Here is a 22,903-nt window from a genome sequence, read left to right on the forward strand (position 1 = left end):
ATTAAAATATGGATAGGAAGTAACAATTCAGTAGAAGGGTTGTAAGATAACATTAAAGAAATCTCTCAGGAAACAGAACAAAAAGACTAAGTGATGGAAAACAGGAAGGAAAAGAAAATTAAAAGAACCACCTAAGAATTCTACTACCCAAATAATACAAATTCCAAGAAAGACAAAAAAATTAAATGAGAAAGAGATTATCAAAGAAACAATGCATCAAATTTAGAGTATTCATTCAACGAAAGACACCATGGACAAAACTAACAGAAAGATGCCAGGCCTATAAAAGATATTTTCCAATCCTAAAACCAACAGACCTCCACAAGGAACTCCTGCAAACCAAAAAAAAAAGACAGGAAGAGTTCCCTGGTGGCCCAGTGGTTAGGATTCCAGGCTTTCACTGTTGTGGCCTGGGTTCAATCCCTGGGTCGGGGAACTGAGATCCCGCAAGCTGAGCAGCACAGCATGGCCAAAACAAACAAACAAACAAAAAAGACAGGGACCGGAAAGGAAAGATAGACAAAGTACAAAACAGACAATTAACAAAAGGGAAAACCTGAATGGATACAAGAGATGCTCAAATTCATTAATTATCAGAGAATGTAAATTAAAACAATGAGATACCACTTTATACCCGACTAGCAAAAATTAAGAAGTTGGATAAAACCAAGTACTGTCAAAGATGTGGGCTAACAAGAAAACTCCTCACTGCTAGCAGGCACATAAACTAGTTCTCCTATTCTATGACCCAGGAATCCCACTCCTGGGCATACATCCCAAAGAACTTCTCACACATGTCCACAAGGATGTACAAGTAAGAGTATATTTACCACAGTGTACTTGTGATGCCAGAGAGGCAACTCAGGTGTCAGTGATTAGGGAATAAAAAGTAAAATGTGGTAGATGCACATTATGGAATTCTACATTATACACAACTATATGTACACACAACGAAACAGAAAGGTCTCCAAACAATGCTGAGTAAAAAGAGTAAGAAACAGAACAAGGTCTATAACACAATATATAAACTAAATACACAAAACGCACTATATATTTCACAATGATTCACATATAATCAAGGAATGTATCAGCCACAATGCAGTGGGTGCCTACTAGAAAGGGTAATGGAAGTAGGGCTCAGAAATGAAAGAGAAAAATTTAAAGGACATTGTACAGTTTGATGATAGTGTCAAGAACTGGGAAGCATAATTAACTCTATAACTCTTTTTACCTAAGGCCCCAATAATAATAATAAATAATAAATAAATTTCCCAAAACTAAAGGACACAAATCCCCAGCTTGTAAGGGTCCATCAAGTGCCCTTAAGTGAAAAAAAAAACCAAACAATCAAATCTAGGGACATTATGGAATTTCAGGGGTTAAAAATAATACCCTAAAAGCTTCTGGAGATTGGAGAAAAGACAGGGAAGGTCGCATACAAATGAAGAATGAGAACGCCTTTGGACTTCAACAGCAACATTAAAATGCAGAAAACCATGGAGCTATGACTTCCAAACTTTTTAAGCCTAGGTTTTTATACCCAGCCAGATTACTGATGAAATGTTAAGGTAGAATATAGATATTTTTCAATCGTGCAAGATCTCAGAAAGTTTTCGCTTCCCAGGTACCCTTTCTCTGTAAGTTAAGAAAATATGGGAAACAGGAGATCCAATACAGGAGAAGGTCGAAGAGAATTTTAAGGGCGACATAAAGAAAAGTTCCAGGATAACAGCTGTGAAGTAGACCTAGAAAGTAACCAGTCCAGATTGCATTAAAAGGACAGAAGGTTCCAGGACAGCTATCTCATGGAAGTGGAAGTGGGAAAAAAAGGTGTTACTCCTGGAAAAACAAAAATTGGTTAAGAGAAGAAATGATATCACAATATACTACACGGTTCAGCTATAAACATTTACATAGTTACAACTGAACGTTGACTTAATAAACACCTGTGATAACTATATTAAAAGGACGGGAGAGGCAGTGTGTAAATGTGGAGGAAAGTCAATAGATAATGTCTAAAACTGCTATATCAAGAAATAGCAATAGAAGCAAGTTATTTATAAATATGAAAGAGGAAACAGCTAAAAGAAAGAAATTGGTGGCCTCTAAAGTGCAGAGGCTAGGACGGGGACAGTTGTTTTCAGAGAATATTCTAATTTAAAAATTGTATTTTTTAATGGCAGTAAAGCAAGGAACTCCAATAGCCCTTCAGCTTTTAGTAAATAAGATCTTCACAGTATCATTTCATGATGTGAAAAAAACTGCATCTAGTTTGTTCTGCTGGAGACTGCACTGCAAACCAAGACAAAAATCAAGTTTTAATGATTGATGTGAACATAGTACAAATAGCCCTGTGATTGAATACCAGCTCCACCACTTATTCTGTGAAGTAGGGCAAGTTACCTAACCATCCTGTACATGTAGCCACCTTCTCAAAGAGGTTTTGCAAGGGTAATTAAGTGAAAACACCTGATGCAGTGCTTGAGCCATCAATAGATGTTAGTACCTTTTGCTTGTCTTTCTGCCCCCTAGCTAAAAACCCCCATTTTGACCCCAAGCTGGCTTGCCGGTCACAGAATACGGAGACTCATGGACAACTCAGCACATATCCCTCCTCATGCTGAAAAATCAATCATGATGAGTAAGCAGACTTATCTTTGTATATGAAAAGCAGCATTATTCTTGTTATGTGAAAGAGATTATCCCCATTATCCACATTTTGGATTATTGCCTGCTTTCAAGAACTGTCCCAATTAGTCTACTACACTAGACCAGAACCATTTTGTCACTAAGGTCTGTCATGTAGGGTCGTTATCATCTTTAAAAACAAACAAACAAAAAACTGTACGGGGGCTTCCCTGGTGGCACAGTGGTTGACGGGTTCATGCCCCAGTCCAGAAGATCCCACGTGCCGCGGAGCGGCTGGGCCCATTGAGCCATGGCCGCTCAGCCTGCGCGTCCGGAGCCTGTGCTCCGCAACGGGAGAGGCCACAACAGTGAGAGGCCCACATACCACAAAAAAAAAAACCTGTACGTTCCACGAGTCTTCATCCCTGCTCTTTCACTGCAAGGACTTAAAATTTCCTAATGAAGGTCCTATCTGGTCCCTCACTGTCCTGGGGCCACCTCCTGCTCACTGCAGCAAGAATAGAGGCAAATCAGCCCCCAATCAGCTAACTGAATTGTTTACCATTTCCAATGTTTTCTTCCATTATTATGGCTGAATTCAGAATACCTTGCAAAGTACAGAAACCTTAAAACAAAGAGATTAACAGGGAATTATCTTTATCATCACTATGTCAGTCACCTTTACTTGCATGGCCAAAAGTCTTAGTTGATTTTATACAAAGCATACATACTTCTAGAAACAATCTGACAAGACTTAAAAACACTAAATCATAAATCATCAAGACTTTATCATTAATTCAACAAACACTATGCTAAAATACTGGAGATAAAAATAATATATAATCCCTACTTTCAAACGAGAGGGAAAAGGTAAAGACAAAATCAAGATCAACAGAGAACAAACAGTCCAGGAAACAACTGAGAGCAGCAATTCCAGACTACCTGGTATAGTTTATAACACAGTTGAGGCTAAGAAAAATTATGAAAACTATGAAAGCTGAACACAGCTCTGAGCCTCCTGATAGCCAAAGTACAAAGAGAAACAGGATGGCTTACAAATACAAATGATCTAATAAAAGCAGTCATTTGTTTAAATTAAAAAAAAAAAAAGCAAAGGAAGAAAACAAAAAGGCCTATCACTGAGGTGTTAAAGAACGTGTAAGGTTTCTACTTTATAAGGATCAGTAAATAAATTAGAAACGGTGCCTTAGATAGCAAGGAAGAGTTTTTTCATGTTCCAATCCTAGATAAAAGTCAAGGTACAAAATATTATTAATTCATAGTTCTGTGAAGAAACTTCTGTGAGGATCTAAAGTAACATAATGCAAGTATACTGACTTCAGGTGAAGCGTTAATTTCTATCATTTAGCTTAGTCTAGGTTTTTATAAATGTATGTTTTGTTTCCCTACTAGATGGTAAACTCCTCAAGGCTTATGTTGTCTGATTCCATTTGAACTTCCTTTGCTATTTAGTACAGTTTCTGCTCAATTATGACTGATAAAATGTCATGCAGTCAATATTTTTACTCATTATTTGTTAGTCTTCCCTGCAACACTATAAATTCCATGACACAAGAACAGTGTCTTCTAGAGGCAGGACAGGAATAAAGATGCAGACGTAGAGAATGGACTTGAGGACACGAGGAGGGGGAAGGGGAAGCTGGGATGAAGTGAGAGAGTGGCATGGACATATATACACTACCAAATGTAAAACCAATAGCTAGTGGGAAGCAGCCACATAGCAGCTGAGCTGAGATCAGCTCAGTGCTTTGTGACCACCTAGAGGGGTGGGATAGGGAGTGTGGGAGAGAGACGCAAGAGGGAGGAGATGTGGGGATATATGTATACATATAGCTGATTCACTTTGTTATACAGCAGAAACTAACACACCATTGTAAAGCAATTATATTCCAATAAAGATGTTAAAAAAAAAAAGAATAGTGTCTTGATCATGTCTACATCCCCAGTCTCAGGGCCTATGAACACTCCAAGTATTCGCTGAATTAATGGACCAAATAAAGAAAACGCAACCAAGAAGTATGAAAGGAGAGGAGAAATAATTCCTAAATTAGCAGTGATTCTGGTTCTAAGGCTGGTTCTAACAAGAGCTGGAACACCTTAGGCAAGTTACCTAACTTCTCTGACCCTCGAAGCTTTAATCTGTAGAAAAGGAAAAAATAACATACTTCAGAGTTACTGTAAGCATTAACGTTTTATTGTACAAAAAGTATTTAGCACAATATCTGGAAAGGAGCTCAATAAATGTTAATTCCTTTACCTTTCCTCATGTTCTCCACCTTAAAATCCGGTATTACACATAAAAGTGCCTTCCAAGAATAAATTATTTCAGTAAAAGTACAATAGAGTTCATTCTCCATTTGCTTTGAAAAGTTAAAATTTCATCTCTTCAATCTTTAAAATGGAGGGGGACTAGCTTGTGAATTACTTTCAAAATATCACAAACGCAAGAACAAGTTAAGAAAAAAACAATGTCAAGAATGATCCTTGAAGCAACGTGGGGGGGCGGGGGGGCGGGGAATCACTCATCTACTGCGAAAAAATAGGGGTTTTTAAGGAAGTGCTCACTAAAGGAAAAAAGGCTTGAAAAAGGTAGAAACGTTATTTAATAGTATGTTTTAGCAAAAATACTTCCCAACTGTTTATTCTGAATTTAAACCTTAAAAAATTAATTATTTTGACATCGTGAGCTTAAAAGTGGAACATAACATATAATTCCATTCAAACCTAAAACATTCCTTCATGACGACCTCCCAGACTCCAGTCATCCTTCAGTTTCATCCTCCCATTTTGAGCTTAATCGAATACCTCGCCGCTTCTCTCGCATCACCACTGACATACGCTGTGTACAGACGAAGTTCTGTCATTCCTATAATTACCACACCCCTGTCAGACGCTTCAGGCCCATGTTGTTATGACATCTGTAAACTGCAGTCCTCCGTCTGTCTCCACCCGCACAGCGCCCCCTCCCCCCCCTTCCAAACCACCGGCTCCGGCTCGGGCTGTAACTTGTGAATTCCCGAGACGGTCCCCTCCGGCCTCGGTTAGGATTTTTACACACCCCCCACCCCTTGCTCTTTCCTGCCTCAGTCGCCGCACTCCGCGCGGCCCACCCACGCCCCCAGCTCGCTCGCTCCGGGCCGCGGCGCTGGCTCCGCACTCCCTCCTCTCCGCCCCGCTGCCTCGGCGCTGGCTCCGCACTCCCTCCTCTCCGCCCCGCTGCCTCGGCGCCCCGCAGTCCCCGACGCTGCTTCCAGCCCTGCTGCCGCGCCGCCCCACCCCGCCTCGCCTCGCCTCCACCGGCGTTCCCGAAGGCGAACCAGTGCTCCCCACCCCCACCCTCCTCTCCGCCGGCCGCGCGGCCGTTGGGACTGCCTGGCCCGTGACGCACGGACGCGCAGCGAGCGCCCAGGCCCAGGAACCCGAGCTCGAGCACAGCGGCGTCCCGCCCTCACCGCGGGGCCTCCCCCGCACACAACCGGATCCGCCAGATCCCCCGGCGGGAGGGGGAGGGGCCGGGGGCCGCCGGGGCCCCGCACTCACCAAGCTCAAGGCAGCCGATCCCGGTGCCACTGCTGGGGTGAGCCTCTGGCTCGCTCGCTCGCCTGCCGTGCCTCTCCCGCACACAACCTCGAAGACCCAGCTCGCGCCTCGGCGGTGCTCACCAGGCCTCGCTCGCCGACACCGCCGCGCAACCAGCACAGCGAGACCCAGCTCAGCCGGCGTTCGCAGTACGCCTGCGCGCGGGGGCTGGCCCGCGCGCCTGCGCGCGTCTCTCCTCCACCCTGCTGCAGAGGCTGCCGGGAGGTGTAGTCTTCCAACCGTCCTCGCGAAGCGCTAGCGGTTAGCCGGGAACCAGTGGAGAGTCTGGAGTCGGGAAGGAGGTCCGGTTGACATGGCTCGCAGTTAGTGGCAAAGGTTGGAGAGTCATCCTGGAGTGACAATGAAACGGTACTTCTTAGGCTGAATTGCAAAGTTATGTCTACAAACTTGTCTTCGAAGCTCTTCCAGGGCGGATCGATCCTTGCTCACCTCTTGTCTATAGCCTCTGACAGGCTTGTTACCTAATACACGTTTACTGAGTAAATAATGGAATGAATGAAGCCTGAGGGATTACTAAAAAAAGAGTTATAAGTCAGCGCTTCATGTCTAAGGCATTCACATGCAGCATGTTTGAGAAACTTCTGGGTATTTCCTTTTTTAGTTCTCTCCCGTCCCCTTTGCCTGATAATGTATATAAGCAGTATCAAAAATCATTAAGAAATTAAATGAAACACAAATGCTTGCTTTACTCTCAATAAATGCTCTCAAACGAAAATTTGGGACAAATAGTTTTTACTGTTAAATCTGATGGAATTCTCTTTGAGTTTAATCCAATTGTTTTTGAGCAGTGGCTTCAAAAGAAGAAAGACTGGGGCTACCCTGGTGGCGCAGTGGTTGAGAGTCCGCCTGCTGATGCAGGGGACGCGGGTTCGTGCCCCGGTCCGGGAAGATCCCACATGCCGCGGAGCGGCTGGGCCCGTGAGCCATGGCCGTTGAGCCTGCGCGTCCGGAGCCTGTGCTCCGCAACAGGAGAGGCCACGACAATGAGAGGCCCGCGTAACGCAAAAAAAAGAAAAAGAAAAGAAAAACTGAAGCCAGCCAAGCAGAGGTCACAGAATACAAAGTCTCGCATGCGACCTGGTTTATCAAATCAATCTAAACACCCACGGAGGAGCAAGGTGAAAGAAATGGGGTAGCTCTATAACATAAGTGTGGGAGAGAGGACCTTACTGCCTGAATCCTAGGCTATGCGATGTTCATTTGTCCTGGATCTCTTTCTGCCACGTCAGTATTCCCCACTAACGGTGTGTTTTCTAGGATGAGCTGAGTTTGAGCAAGGGCACTGGGGAAAGGGAATGTGTTCTAAGGGAGAGACTTGGAGGCAAGTGTGCATGACCGCAGCTAAGCTGAGGACAGATCACTTTATTCCAATCAGGAGCTAATATTATTCAGAGCTGGACTTTAGTATTTGTGAAAACTAGTTTCTTTCCAGTTCACCCTTACTCCTAGTTAGGGTATCCCGTGAGGGTCTGGACCAAAAGTCTGGAGTATTTACTAGGGCCTCTCTTCCTTGACCCAACCTCTTCAGCCCCATGAGACAGTCAAAAGCTCTACTCAGTTTTTCAGCCACTGCTTTCAGAATTAGCAATCACTTCAAGTGGAAAAGTAACAGCAAATATAAGGCTCACCTCTCATGGGTTCACTTTCTTTTCTTCCAGATCTTGGACCCACAGATTCTCACTGCTGTGGTAGCTCTTCAGTGCCTTAATGTTTTTTATATTTTGTCCAGCTGTTCTCCGTGGTGGGAGGATTTGTTCAAGACAACAACAGTAGTCCATTGCTGAAGCAGAATTCCTCTATATATGTTACTTTTACAAAAATGTTATCATACCATACATGGTGTTTTGTTAGCTAATGTCTCTCTGACTATATCTTTTGTATTAAAATTTTTTTAAATTTTAAATTATAGAACAGTAGTTTTGCTATTACAAACAACACTGCTGTGAACATTCTTGTACGTATCTTTGTGTGTACAGGGAAACTGCTAGATCCTAAGAGATTGCATCTTTAACCTTACGAGATGTGATAGGCAGAATTCTCAGATGGCCCCCATGATCTTTGCCCCTTGCTGTTACCCTGTATAATCCCTACCCCTTGAGTGTGGGTGGGAGCTTTGACTTACTTCTGGCCAATAGAATATGGCAAGGATGATTACATTTCATTATAAGTCCCTGTCTTAGCAGACCAGAGCTAGACACTCTCCTGCTGGCCTTGAAGAATCGAGCTTTCATGTTGAGAACTGCCTATGGAGAGGGCCACATGACAGGGAACTGCAGATGGTTTCTAGCACCTGGGTGCAGCCTCCAGCTGACAGCCAGTAAGAAGCCAGGGCCCTCAGCCCTACAACCACAAGGAAATGAATTCTGCCAACAACCTGAGATGGCTTGGTAGTGGATTCTTCCCCAGTCAAGCCTCCAGATGAGAAGACAACGTGACTTAAACCTTGATTGCAGCTTTGTGAGACCCTGAACAGAGGAACCAGCTCAGCTGTGCCCGTAATCCTGGCCCACAGAAACTATGAGATAATAAATGTGTTATAAGACACTAGGTTTCTGGTAGTTGGTTCCACAGCGATGGAAAAGTAATATACTAGATATTGCCAGATTATTTCACAAAGTGGTTGTGCCAGCTTATGTTCCACAAGCAGCTGATAAGGTTTTCTTTTCTAAACAACCTTGCTAACATTTGGAAATGTCTTTTTTATTTTTGCCGAATGGATGGGTGTGAAAATACATAATAATAAGATACATATATTAACATAAAAACACGAAGAATAAGTTTTTACTTGCAATGATATATTCCGTTGTATTTTTTTCTGTTGCATAAATGCTATTACTTAAAATAGCAATAGGACTCATTAAAAGTGGCAACTAATAATAATAGAAGGACTAATTAAGAAAATAATTTGTGAGAAAAATCCAACCTTTTATAGCATAATATATATATATTTTTAAACATCTTTATTGGATTATAATTGCTTTACAATGGTGTGTTAGTTTCTGTGTATAACAAAGTGAATCAGCTACATGTATACATACATCCCCATATCTCCTCCCTCTTGCGTCTCCCTCCCACTCTCCCTATACCACCCCTCTAGGTGGTCACAAAGCACCGAGCTGATCTCCCTGTGCTATACAGCATAATATTTTTATGTTTCTTTCTGTCCTCTGGTTCAGCAACTTATTTTAACTCTTTCTTAAACTCTTTATCACATATTCAAATTTTGTAGGCTATATTAGTCTATATTCTATATGTATATTAAGATACATAAATGTAGGAATTTTATGAAGGAGAGTATAAATAGAGTAGAGCTAGTTAAACAGATATTACTCCTATTACAGTTTTAAAAAATGATATGTTTCTGTCCCATGATACAGTGGGATATTTTTTATTCTTTTTGTTTCCTTTTTCATCAATATTTCTCTGAACTGCCTGGAGCCTTTAGGACATCTTTTCTTTTATGTAATGGTAAAACCAAATACAGCCAAATATAAAATTAGTTTTGACTTGCAGCTCTGTTCCTCTGCCTGCATTGCACTGATTCTTGTTGGCACAGATGACATCAAGCTAAACATTCCCTCAACAAAAGTGTTTGAGCATAGAACAGTTAGGATTTTAATTACTAGTGCAGCAGGTTTTTAAACTTGTAGGAATTTGTTTCTGGTTCTCCAGAATGTCCACCCATTTTGTATCTACAGACTGGCTTTGGTAAACCAACTGTCTGCCAGTCAGGTCCTTTGCATCTATAAATTAACCATTTCTATATCTAAAATGCCCATTGTTTTTAAAACATTCTGAAGCACATTGTATGTTATCATAAGTTAAACCTCTCTTCCCCAGAAAAAATGGTTTTAAAGCATAGAGGTAATTTGAGCTTGTGAAACTGAAGTTAGATTCCAAATAAATTTACAGTTTTAGTGAAGAAATTCAGAAAGTCCTGTTTAATTTGGTTACTTTTTTCTAGGGACATTTTTTTTAAAGTTCTGAAACAGTCTTATTTCCAAAAATGTGTCTTTTTTTTTTTCTGTTTGAAGTTTTTGTCGCAACCTGCATATAACATTGAATAATTGAGATTCAGATGGTTCATCCTTTTCTAGACTTCTTATGACCTCTTCAAGGATTATCAGACAGTTTTGGAGAACCAGCATGTTTATTTCTGTTTCACTGTAATTCTTCTCTCCGTTCTCATCCTCAATGTATTTCCAAATTGGAGCAGGACATTCTTCTTGTTCCAGGCTTTGAAAATATGATTTTATGGCAGGCTGACATTATAACGTCTTTTCTATGGCTGGCAACAATGATCGCCATCTTGTAGGTACATGTTTAAGGAAGCTGTCTCCTGCCATTTCTATAGTCAAACGTGTCGTTAAATGCTTCCGCACATTTTGAGGAAGCTGAAATGCCCAAACACTTTCATTATGAAAACTTCTGTATCGCAGGTAAGCAAACCACACCCCTCCTTAAACAGTGTTCTGTATAAGATGTTTAGCCGATGAGATCGTTTCATTTTCTTTGGTAAGAAGTTTAGAGACTGAATAGAATTTGTCAAAATTAACATTTGCCCTGAAAGCAAATAAATAAGCCGAGTCTACTTTGTCTTTGGACAGATATAACACACTTTGTTTTATGTGTTTGTGGTTTCATTAAAATCTTAGACATCAAGAAGACAATTTGAAACTCCATTTTTCAAGTAAAATTACCTTAAGAGCTAGGGGAGACATTTTCTGAATCAGGAAATAAAACCTTACTCCGTTCCATGGAGCAATGAAAGGCACGATACAATAATGCATATTGGTTCATGTGATACGCCCAAGCTAATTCAGCAGCTACTGTTTTCAACTGAGCATTGGTGTCTTCGGGAGAAATTAAACAAACTTCTGATTGATTTTGAAGTACCTGTCTGTCTCATCCTGGACTTGTAAATTTCAGTCTCCATATGTGCTTTTACATCCCCTTCTCCACCATACCCATCCCAAACTCTTTTCTGCATATTGCACAGTATGCTCTGTTTTTGTTATTTACCTTCATAATCAGTTACATTGTCCTTCCATATGTAATTAATATTACACAATCATTGAGCTTTCTTTCAGTGATGTCATCATGCTGTTGCTGGTATTATAATCACTCTTATAAAACGTGATCATCACACTCATAATGTTAAAAAATTTAACTTGTATGAGGCACAATGGTTAGTCCATAGGCAAAGCCAAAGATGTATTGCTAATGTTTATGATTACAATGCACTTAAACTGCACACTTTGGTCGCATCCCTCAGAATGATGCAACAATGGATGATCATTACTGTGAACTGCAAATCATGGTTACCAGTATCAGTGAACAGGGGAAAAAAAACAAAGACAGAGACTATAGAAGTCGAATAATCTGTGCTGTATCCATTTGACACAATAAGCAGTGTTGCTTTCAGCCTCTATTTTGGGGGATGTATGGTTTTGTACTTTTCCCCCAACTTCCCACACCGATCATAAAAGATCGGGATTTTTTTGTGTGTCCTGGGAGGTTTCCCAGGATGTAGGAATTTCAGTGCTAAAACCCAGAAGGTCAGGCAAATCAGAACAATTTGTCCCTCTTTCCCACCTGTACTGGCCAAATGTATTCCATTCATCTGGCCAGTACACCCATTCCCTTACCTGCTGTGAGTGCTGGCTGATAACTTTCAGCTGCCCCCTTCTCTGAAGAATTGCAGGGCTAACAGGAGCCAGCTTGCTAGAAGGCACCCACTCCTTTCCCCAGGGACAAACCTCAGCCAATAACTGATATCAGAGTAAAAAAAGGCCAACCATTGCTACTGTGTTCAACTTACTCTAATGGTACTATGTGTGCTCTAGAGCCTCCCCATGTAATCAGACTAAAGCTAGTCTTCAACTGAGACAGCACTCTTACTAGCTTTTCCCCCTGCCTTAGACTGTCTCCTTTATTCCCACATTCCTGAGAGCACTCTCCCAATAAGTCACTTGAACAAGAATCCCCATCTCAGGCTCTGCATCTAGGGAACCCTCCCTAGGCCATGATCCTAATGTGCTGTTTTCCATTTCCTTAATCAGTTGTCCAAGACCATTTACTGAGGTTGGTCCATTGTTTTCCCAGTGATCTGCAATTTTACCTCTGTCATTCATATATATATATATATATATATATATATATATATATATATATATATATATATATATATATATATACACACACTCAGGGCTCCATATTGAGAAAAGTATGCATATAGTCACATGATACTCAGAAAATAAAAAGAACCAGTGAGCAAAAATGCAAGAAACAAATAGTTTAGACTTGAACATGGAAACTTGAATAAGAAATCAATTGTATTCTTTATCACATAAATTCTGAGTTCTAAATGGTACTTAGCTTCTAATCGCAAATATTTACTGAAAATATTTTAATGTATCATTAAAGTATTGATACCGTAAAACCTGCAATGTGAAAAAGTGCATCATAAATTTGCAGAATTTTTTATATATTTATAAAATTTATATAGTATATATAATATATAAACTTGAGAGATATATATCACAACTATACAAATATATAAATGTATTATATAAATTTATGTATTTTGGGGGGTATTCAATACATATATATTCGAGATACATATATTCTCAAGTTTCCATATAGGCACAGGTCTGTTTTGGAGCTTTCTATTCTATTCAGTTGGTCTGTTTGTCTATCCCTACACCAATAACACGTCTTAATTACTGTAATTGTATAATAAGTCATAATATGTTGCAGGTCAAGTCACTTCCACTTTGTTTTTCTTCTTTAAATTGCTTTGGTTCTTCTTGGGCCTTTTTGTTTGATATGTTTTATAATTACTCCATCAGTTTCTATGAAGAAAATCTCCTCTGATTTTGATTGAAACTATATTGAATTGATAAGATTAATTTTTGGAGAACAGACATTGCTATTATATTGTCTTCCTCTCAGTGAGGATATAGTATATCTCTCCAGTTATTTAGGTCTTCTCATGCTTTTCAATGATGTTTTGTAATTTTTTTTCAGGAAGTTTTTGTACATCTTTGTTAAATTTAATACTAGTTACCTTATTTTTTTGCTGTTGCTATTATATTGGTTTAAAAAAAGCCTTTACATTTATTGTTTTTCATGCATAGAAATGAAATTGATTTATATAAATTTCTATTTAGAATCTTGCAGAGTGCTTTTATTAATTCTAATAATTTTTCTCCAGATTTTCTTGGACTTTCTATAGACGATCATATTTTCTGTGATTTAATGACATTTTTGTTTCTCCATTTTTAGTGTTTTTTGTTTGTTCTTTAATGTGTTTGACAGGAGCTCTAATACACTGCTGAAGGTGTGGTGATAGGAAGCATCCAGTGTCTCATACCTGATTTTGTAGGGAATCACTCTAATGTTTTACCATGAAATACGATCCTTGCTCTAGGTTTTTGATAGATATCCTTTTATGAATTCTTTACCAAATGATTTCTCTCTATATATTGAAATGAGCATACCCTTTAATATATTTATATGGTAAGTTACATTTTAGGTTTTCTAAAGTTAAACTATCTTTGCATTTCTGAGATAAACCCAACTTGACCATGATTTATTTATACGGAGCTGAATTACATTTATTAATACTTTGATTAGAATTTGTGCATCTATTAACATAAATGAAGCAGTCTGTACTTTTCCTATCTTGTACTGTTGTCTATTTTTGGTATCAAAGTTAAACTAGCTCTGAAAAATTTGTTGGGGAGGGTTCCCTATTTCTGTTCTCTAGAAGATTTTATGTTTATAATTCCAGAAGATTGGAATTATCTGTTCTTTGAAGGTTTGGGAGAACTCACTAGTTAAATCATCTTAGCCTGTTGTATTTACTTGTTTACTTGTTAGGAAAATTTTTAATTACTAATTCAACTTATTTAATAGATACTAGAAAATTCAGGATTTCTAGTTCTTCAATCAATTTTGGTACGTTGTTTTTTTCTAAGAAAATCTATATTTTGTTTAAATTTTCAATGTATTAGCATTAAATTGTTTTGTCTATTTTAATTTTTGAAAAGAAACTGCTGTTGACTTTATTACTTTTCTCTGTTGTATGTTTTTGTTTTTATTTAATTATTTTGTTTTTATTCAAGTTGATTTTCTTTTTTTTAATTTTTAAAAATTTTATTTATTTTATTTATTTATTTTTGGCTGTGTTGGGTCTTTGTTGCTGCGTGTGGGCTCTCTCTAGTTGCGGCGAGCGGGGGCTACTCTGTTGCAGTGCGCAGGCTTCTCACTGTCAAGGCTTCTCTTGTTGCAGAGCACAGGCTCTAGGCACATGGGCTTCAGTAGTTGTGGCACGCAGGCTCAGTAGTTGTGGCGCACAGGCTTAGTTGCTCCGCTGCATGTGGGGTCTTCCCAGACCAGGGCTCAAACCCATGTCCTCTGCATTGGCAGGCGGATTCTTAACCACTGCACCATGAGGGAAGCCCCTTATTTTCTTTTCTTACCTTAAATTGGTTACTTAACTGATTAATTTCTGCCTATAGATTTTCTTAATATAAGCTTTAAGGTTCTATAACTTAAGTACTATTTTAGTTTTATGTCAAAAATTGTATTAGTAATATTTTCATTAACATTCAGTTCTAAATATTTTCCAATTTCTGTTAAGTTTTCATGACCCATGAGATGTTATTTTGAAGTGTATACCTTATTTGCAAATGTATTTATTTTTAAGCTATTGGGTTTTTAAAATTGATTTCTAAGTTAATTACGTGATGGATGATAGTCAGAGAACACAGTCCAATGGAGAATATCTTAAAACTGTTGAACTTAGAATATGGTCAATATGTATAACTGTTCTGTGTATACTTGAGAAGAATATATATTCTCTAATTGCTGGGTGGAGGGTTCTGTATATGTTCATTAGGTTAAAACTGTATTCTTCAAATCTTCTATAGCCTTGCTAATTTTTTTTTTTTTTTTTTTTTTTGCGGTGTGCGGGCCTCTCACTGTTGTGGCCTCTCCCGTTGCGGAGCACAGGCTCCGGACGCGCAGGCTCAGCGGCCATGGCTCACGGGCCCAGCCACTCCGCGGCATGTGGGATCCTTCTGGACCGGGGCACGAACCCGTGTCCCCTGCATCGGCAGGCGGACTCTCAACCACTGCACCACCAGGGAAGCCCCTTGCTAATTTTTTTAACTGAGTGTCTACTAGGTCCTGAGAGAGCTGTGTTAAATCTCTAAGATAGTGGATTTGTCAGTTTTGCCGTTAATTCTGTCAGTTTTTTCTTTATATAGGGTGAGGCTATGATATTACCTCAATTACCATCATTATATGCCTATCATTATATCTATTCCCAGTTAATTGAATCTTTTGTTATTGAGTAGTCATTTATCCCTAATAACATTCTTTAACTTAAGGTTAAACTTTGGGATTTGTTTGTTCTTATTTTTCTAATTCTTTTAGGTGTAAGTTTAGATTGTTTGAGATTTTTCTTCTTTACTGAGGTAGGCTTTTATCACTATAAACTTCCCTTTTAGAACTGCTTTTGCTGTGTCCCATAGATTTTGGGTCATTGTTTTCATTTGTCTCCAGGCATTTTAAAATTTCCTCTTTGATTTCTTCAGTGACCTATTGGTTGTTTAGTAGCCTATTATTTAGCCTCGATATGTTTGTGTTTTTGACAGTTTTTTCCTTGTAATTGACTTCTAGTCCCATACCATTTTGATTGGAAAAGGTGCTCAGTATGATTTCAATCTTCTTAAATTTACTGAGACTTTTTTCATGGCCTAGCACATGATCTATCCTGGAGAATGTTCCATGTACACTTGAAAAGAATGTATAGTCTGCTACTTTTGGATGGAATGTTTTATATATATCTATTAATTCCATCTTGTCTAATGTGTCAATTAAGGCCAATGTTTCCGTATTGATTTTCTGTCTGGATGATCTGTCCAATGATGTAAATAGGGTGTTAAGAGTCCCCTACTATTATTGTACTACTGTCAATTTCTCCCTTTATGTCTGTTAGTATTTGCTTTATGTATTCAGGTGCTCTGTAGTTGGATTTTTAAAATCCAATCTATCTGTGACTTAACTAGCAAGTTTAGTTCAAATTACACATATTATGATCACTTACGTATTTGGAACTATTTCTTCCATTTTGTGTTGTCTCACTATTTTTCCCCTCTGACTCTTCTTTTCTGTCTTCCCTGATTTGACTTTTTTGGATTTTTTAATTTTTTTTTTAATTTTTAAATTTTTGGTCTACTATTTAGAAGTTAGGGTACTTTACTTCTCTTCTTTTAGTGGCTGCCCTTAATAATGATAATCTCTTGAATGACACAAGGACTTTAAATCCCTTTAACTATTTAACTATATTCATTAATCCAACATTTTACATGGTTCATCATTTCAGTCTTATTTTATTCCACAAATTATTAGTTGTTTATAAAGACAGTGATTGTTTACCATTTACACATTTACCATCTTTTTGTTTACCATGCCTTCTTGAAGCTTAGATTTTTCTTTGTTTTTTCCCTCCTCCCTGAATTATATCCTTTAAATTTTAAATTCCTTAAGTAAGAGTTTATCTTTTGTTGGTAAATTCAGTCTTCAGTGGTCTGAGAGTGTCTTTATTCAAGAATTAAAGCGGGGCTTCCCTGGTGGCACAGTGGTTGGGAATCTGCCTGCCAAAGCAGGGGACATGGGTTCGAGATCTAGTCCCGGAAGTTCCCAAGGAAGAGTCCTGGAAGTAGACTTGGAGCTGTGTAGGCAGGAAATTAGAGTTTCCAGGTACCTAGTGGGTGGCTTAGAAGTGAGGTGTACAGGTTCCAAATGGACACATTCTCTTGACCTTGTGCATTCCTCACCTTGTGGAGATGGGCATGGCCAGAGGAAGGTGAGAGTGAGCCCCTCTCAAACCAGAAGTCCAAGGCGGGACTCCTCTTGCCCATATTCAAGGGCAGTAACATATGAGACAATAAACATGCTTCTTTTAAGATGAAGAATGCTGGCTAAGGTAAGATGAGGAGGAGGAAGTATTCTAGACAAGAGGTTGAGGATGTGAAGGTCAGGGAAGTTTGGAAGTATAGAGATATTGATTTCAGAATAGGAAAGAGATGCATGCTGAGATTAGCTGGCCACTACACTGCAGAAATCTGAAGTCAAATATGGCCACAGTCACAGTAGATTCAGCCTTTTTAAGAGCTCTCTGCACAGAATACTCTTCCAACTCTGTTCCCAATGTGCTGCGTCCCTAATTCACCTATCCTAAAAATTCTTCAGGTCTCAACTTGAGTTTCACTTTTTTTTAAAAGGACTTCCTCCCAACCCCAGATTAATTTATCCCTTTCCTCCTTATATTTTTCCAAAGAATCTGTAATTCCTCTTTTGTTATACCGAGTCACACTTGTTAAGATGTCCATAGCTGCCTTTCTGATTATTTCGGCTGAAATCTTTAGGAAGACATTTGTCTTGTCCAGCATCGTATCCCCAGCACCAAGAAAGTGACTGAAATACATACATCTGGTGACCAAGATATATTTGGTGAATTAATAATTTAGCCTCATGGTGCCTGAGTGGCATTACTTGAAATAGCTGAATCCAAAAGGGGTAGCAGTAGAATATCGGCCGTCTGGTGTCCTTCCACTGCAAATAAGTTCATTTTACACATAATTTTCAGAGCCAGTTACTTTGACAAAGGTGATTTATTTTGATATATAAAGCACTTTATAAGATTCTCTAGAAAATCTAAAATCATCTTGTCGTCTTAATATGTTACACTATCATCATTTTACAAAATAAAAGGATTGGATTATATACTGGAAAATCTCTTCATTACATGTAAAACATTTTTGCTATTACCTATGGTAAAGAAGATAAAAGGACAACTTGAAGGAGAGGGAGAGGTCCTAAGAGTGTTTTAGTTGTTATCTACCCATCCCAACCCCAAGAGAGGAAGACAAAGATGAAGGCACTAAGATGATAGTTTATTTGACATATTCAAACCACTCTTTGAGTCACTGGTGGTCATTATTTGGTTAGTTCCTCCAAAGCAAGGTCATACCTGTTGTTAAAATGATGTGGAGGTTAATCAACAGAGCTGCCACTTGAGAGTTTCCTCCAAGGCTGCTGTCCTGAGTAATCCTGTACATGATCTTGCATGCAAGTCCACAAATACTGGGGCACAGCCTGTGTGTCACTAAAAATGACAAAGGTTTCAGGGCTGGAAACATTGTCAACCACACTGTTGTGGCAATCTACGGCTCCAGGATGCAATGGTGGGGGAACAATATTTAACTGATGACCCTTGCAGAAGGAGCCTGTGAGTACTTCAGCCTCAAACACATAGATCAGCTTATCTGTGGCAGACGTTTTCTTGATCCGGTGTGCTATGTTTTTGAGGTTCTTGGTGAAGTATATTCCAGCTCCATATTTTGGGTCTGATGAGAGAAAAAAAAATTAAAGATTATTATGATCTGACAAATCACATTGCCTATTTGGGTACTAAAATGTATTCACTCCCTAGTCCTCCAAATAATCACCACTTCCTGCTCTCAAGTCCCTGTGTCTGTAGCAAAGACACCCAAAGTTGTTCACTTGTGGCAAATTAACACTAATATCACGAAAATAATGATAGCTTACATCTTAATATACCATTAGAGTTTATAGAGGAGTCTATGATTTACAAAGCATTTTTACATCGATTATCTTCAATTAATATGTGATTTGGGTAGGATCTCCATATAGCATGAAAAATCTGAGGTTCAGTGAGAGTATGACTTAAGTCAACTTACCAGCCGAGCAGCTAATAAAGACAGCATAATGGGGCTTCCCTGGTGGCGCAGCGGTTGAGAATCTGCCTGCCAATGCAGGGGACACGGGTTCGAGCCCTGGTCTGGGAGGATCCCACATGCCGTGGAGCAACTAGGCCCGTGAGCCACAACTACTGAGCCTGCGCATCTGGAGCCTGTGCTCCACAACAAGAGAGGCTGCCATAGTGAGAGGCCTGCGCACCGCAATGAAGGGTGGCCCCCGCTTGCCACAACTAGAGAAAGCCCTCACACAGAAACGAAGATGCAACACAGCAAAAATAAATTAATTAATTAATAAACTCCTACCCCCAACATCTTAAAAAAAAAAAAAAAAAGACAGCACAATGTAGGGAAGGTTCTGTTTCTATTAGAACATGGCCTGACTTCTACAAGCTACAAATAAGGATATGTCTAGAACTCTTGAGAATAGAGCTAGTGAAAAAAGCATGTAAGAAAGGCAAAGTGTCTTCCAAATTCATGGACAGCATTACAAGAAAAATATGTCAAAATAAGGGGAATGCTGAGCATATGAAGTAACGTTAGTGTGCATGCTACATCGTTCAGGAGGAGACACTCTGGATTTTGGGGACACAGACATCTGTTTACTAGTGGGATATTCTCTACTGTGGGGCAGGGATAGGTGTGGTAATACCGACCTCAAATAGGAGGCAAAGAATGAGACTTGGTTCCTCATCTACTGGCGCTTAGTCTAGGGATTTTTCCCTGTTCCAAAAGCTAATCCAAATAGATGAATCTCTAACTGAGGGATGTCAGTATTGACCAGACAGATGGAAGGAGCATTTGGAGGGTTCTAGCAGCTTCCCTGGTGTCCCTGAAATCACACCATGTAATCATTCACCTGCCCCATTAGTTCTGGCCCTTGAGACACACCCCAGTAAGGAACAGAAACCTCTCTAGATCTGCAGCTTGAAGTCACTTTACTGGATATGAGCAAGTGTCCTGGGCCTGGACACAATGCGGGGCGCTAAAACCCTGCCCGTCTGTTAGAGAGCATGGCTGAATATTAGAGAAAGAAAAGGTGTGTCCAGCTCCCTGAACCTCAGCCACAGTTGGAGCCTGAACCCGTCACATCCCAACCCCTCAGCCTGACTTCAGACCAAGCCCTGAGGCAGTTACTGAATGAACCCTGTCACAGAAAGACTCCTAAGGCTGGACTGAGCCTAGAACAGTCTGGGCTCTGGTCCATGTTCTCGCCTCCCTACACCCCAGCCCACAGTGGCCTGTAACCTGGGAACTCTGCATCCATACACATAGCCATGTCCTGGTTTGGGGGTGGCATCAGTGGAGCCATGGACACTGAGAATGGCAATCAGGCTTGGGGTCAGTCCCAGAGCAGGTCAGTGGGGTGCAGGGAACCACTGAGAAGCAGCATGAAGGCTGGGGCCAACAGAAATAGGCAGTGATCACCCAGAGCATGAGCCTGGCAAAATAGCCCACAGAGAATTTCTACATGCTTTTGATCTAGGTGCATGCTCACCAGGAAGTTTTCCATTCATCAGGCATCCTTAATACTGTGATACAAGGAGGATGTGCCCTATTCCAACCACTGGAAATGAATATTCTCCACACTGATATAAATACTTGTCATCTGTCTTCTCTTCTCTGGAATATTAAGAACTCTCAGGAAGCTGAGGGCCAAACTCTGGTCCTCAAGGTAATAATCCCTGCTTAATGCCCTCTCTATCCCTACTTAGAGGGGGAAAAAAATGAAAACTTCTTTGAAGCCATATTCTCTTTCCCTCCTTCCCTTCCATTCTTCCCTCTCTCTTTCTTTACATTTACTTGGGACATAACCAAACACTGTTTCAGGTTCTAGAGCAGCACTGAACAATAGAAATGTAATGGAGGGCTTCCCTGGTGGCGCAGTGGTTGAGAGTCCACCTGCCGATGCAGGGGACACGGGTTCGTGCCCCGGTCCGGGAAGATCCTACATGCCGCGGAGCGGCTGGGCCCGTGAACCATGGCCGCTGAGCCTGCGCATCTGGAGCCTGTGCTCCGCAACGGGAGAGGCCACAACAGTGAGAGGCCTGCGTACCGCAAAAAAAAAAAAAAAAAAAGTAATGGAAGCCACATATGTAATTTTAAATTTTCTAGTCACTGCATTAAAAAAGGTAAAATTAATAATATATTTTTAACCTATTATATCTAAAATGTTATCATTTCAACATGTAATCATAAAAATTACTGAGATATTTTACATTCTTTTCTTTGGCAGTGGTCTTTAAAATCCAGTATGTATTTGATACTTACAGCACATCTCAATTCAGATTAACCACATTTTAAATGCACAATATCCACATGTGGCCAGTGGCTACCATGATGGACTTGAGCTTCAAAAGTGACTAAGACATGTTCACAGAGAGAACTCCCCACATGTAAACAGATAAAATACAGTACAATTTTATGTGGCCAGAAAATATTTTGAGATAAAATTCAAAGATTTCTTTCTTGGGGGTTTCTTCTTGCTCCTCATTCCTCTACCCATTGAGTTCTTGCTACTTATCACCTCAGAGGCAAAAAGAATAAAATTTAGAACAAACTCAATTGAATATACATATATATGATATATACATGTATGTATACATAAATGACAAAATTATTTTTAATCAAGTGGAGAATACAGTCATAGAAGTCTGGCTTTCAGAGTTAGGTTTTCTGAGAGAGAAAAAGGAGTTTTTTTGAACCAAAAGGCTAAAAGCCTGAAGGATTTAGAGCATGGAGTTTATATCATATATGAGAGAGGAAAGAATACAAGATATTCTAAAGCAGTTTTCTCACTTCAAGATAAAAGTTTTGGGTTTCTGTGGTGGCGCAGTGGTTAAGAATCTGCCTGCCAATGCAGGGGACACGGGTTCGAGCCCTGGTCCGGGAAGATCCCACATGCTGCAGAGCAACTAAGCCTGTGAACCACAACTACTGAGCCTGTGCTCTAGAGCCCACGAGCCACAACTACTGAAGCCCACACGCCTAGAGACCGTGCTCCACAACAAGAGAAGCTACTGCAATGAGAAGCCTGCGCGCCACAACAAAGGGTAGCCCCTGCTCGCTGCAACTAGAGAAAGCCTGCACACAGCAACAAAGACCCAACTCAGCCAAAACTAAATAAATAAATAAGTTAATTCAAAAAAGAAAGATAAAAGTTTTTCCTTCTACCTGGTGGGAAGAGAAGAATCAGAGAGGACACGCCTAGAGCTCTTGGGGACTCTGAGAACTTGCTCACTTTACTGCCCCACTCCCTTGAAAGAGCCCTGGGAGCCAAGATGTAGCAGAATAATAGAAATCTCAGAAAAACTGGAGGGACTTCCACAGCAGAAGGGACCATTGCCTGACCCCGCTGAGTGCAGCCCCTCACCCAGCCTGGCACTTGAGTGGAAAGTAGCAATGGCTGGGAAGATGTCCAGAACAGGTGAGGACAGCCCCCCCCCAAGAGCCCTCATTTCAACTTGGAGGATGAGCACACTCAAAAGTTTCCTGTGCTGCAGGAGGTGCACAGACATGGCCTGGAAACGATTTCCCCCGACATGAAAAACAGAGCAGCCTGTGTAGACACTACCTAAGAGCAAAGGGCATTGGAAATTTAAGTCTGGGAAGGTGCTAATGACCAAAGCCCAGGGTGGTTTACCTACCAGAGGACACTGGGGTCAGAGGACAGATGGGGGGCCATAAGCTAGACCACCCTCCCCACAATGCCTGCCCACCATCTAGAGCAATCTCAGGAATATTAGGAGAAGAAAGGGCAAAGCCTTGCAGGAACTGAGTTTAAACACCAAATGGGGACTTCCCTGTGGTCCAGTGGCTAAGACTCCGTGCTCCCAATGCAGGGGGCCTGGGTTCAATCC

General features: G+C 40.3%; 2 protein-coding genes across 2 annotated transcripts in view; both read right to left on the reverse strand.

The window, feature by feature from the left end:
- Positions 1-6,389, reverse strand: part of KPNA1 (karyopherin subunit alpha 1) — a 74,099-nt gene extending 67,710 nt beyond the window's left edge. Inside the window, exon 1 of the mRNA XM_081235129.1 lies at positions 6,190-6,389. The gene's annotated coding sequence lies outside the window, so the exon portion shown is untranslated. The remainder of the gene's footprint in view (positions 1-6,189) is intronic.
- An 11,808-nt stretch (positions 6,390-18,197) lies between these two features.
- PARP9 (poly(ADP-ribose) polymerase family member 9) overlaps positions 18,198-22,903 on the reverse strand; it is a 31,994-nt gene continuing 27,288 nt past the window's right edge. The window contains exon 11 of the mRNA XM_081234760.1: positions 18,198-18,671. Within this exon, the coding sequence (XP_081090886.1) occupies positions 18,319-18,671 (353 nt within the window). The 3' untranslated portion in view covers positions 18,198-18,318. The remainder of the gene's footprint in view (positions 18,672-22,903) is intronic.

Source organism: Mesoplodon bidens, assembly GCF_964165515.1.
Source record: "Mesoplodon bidens genome assembly, chromosome: 5".
Lineage (NCBI taxonomy): Eukaryota > Metazoa > Chordata > Mammalia > Artiodactyla > Ziphiidae > Mesoplodon > Mesoplodon bidens.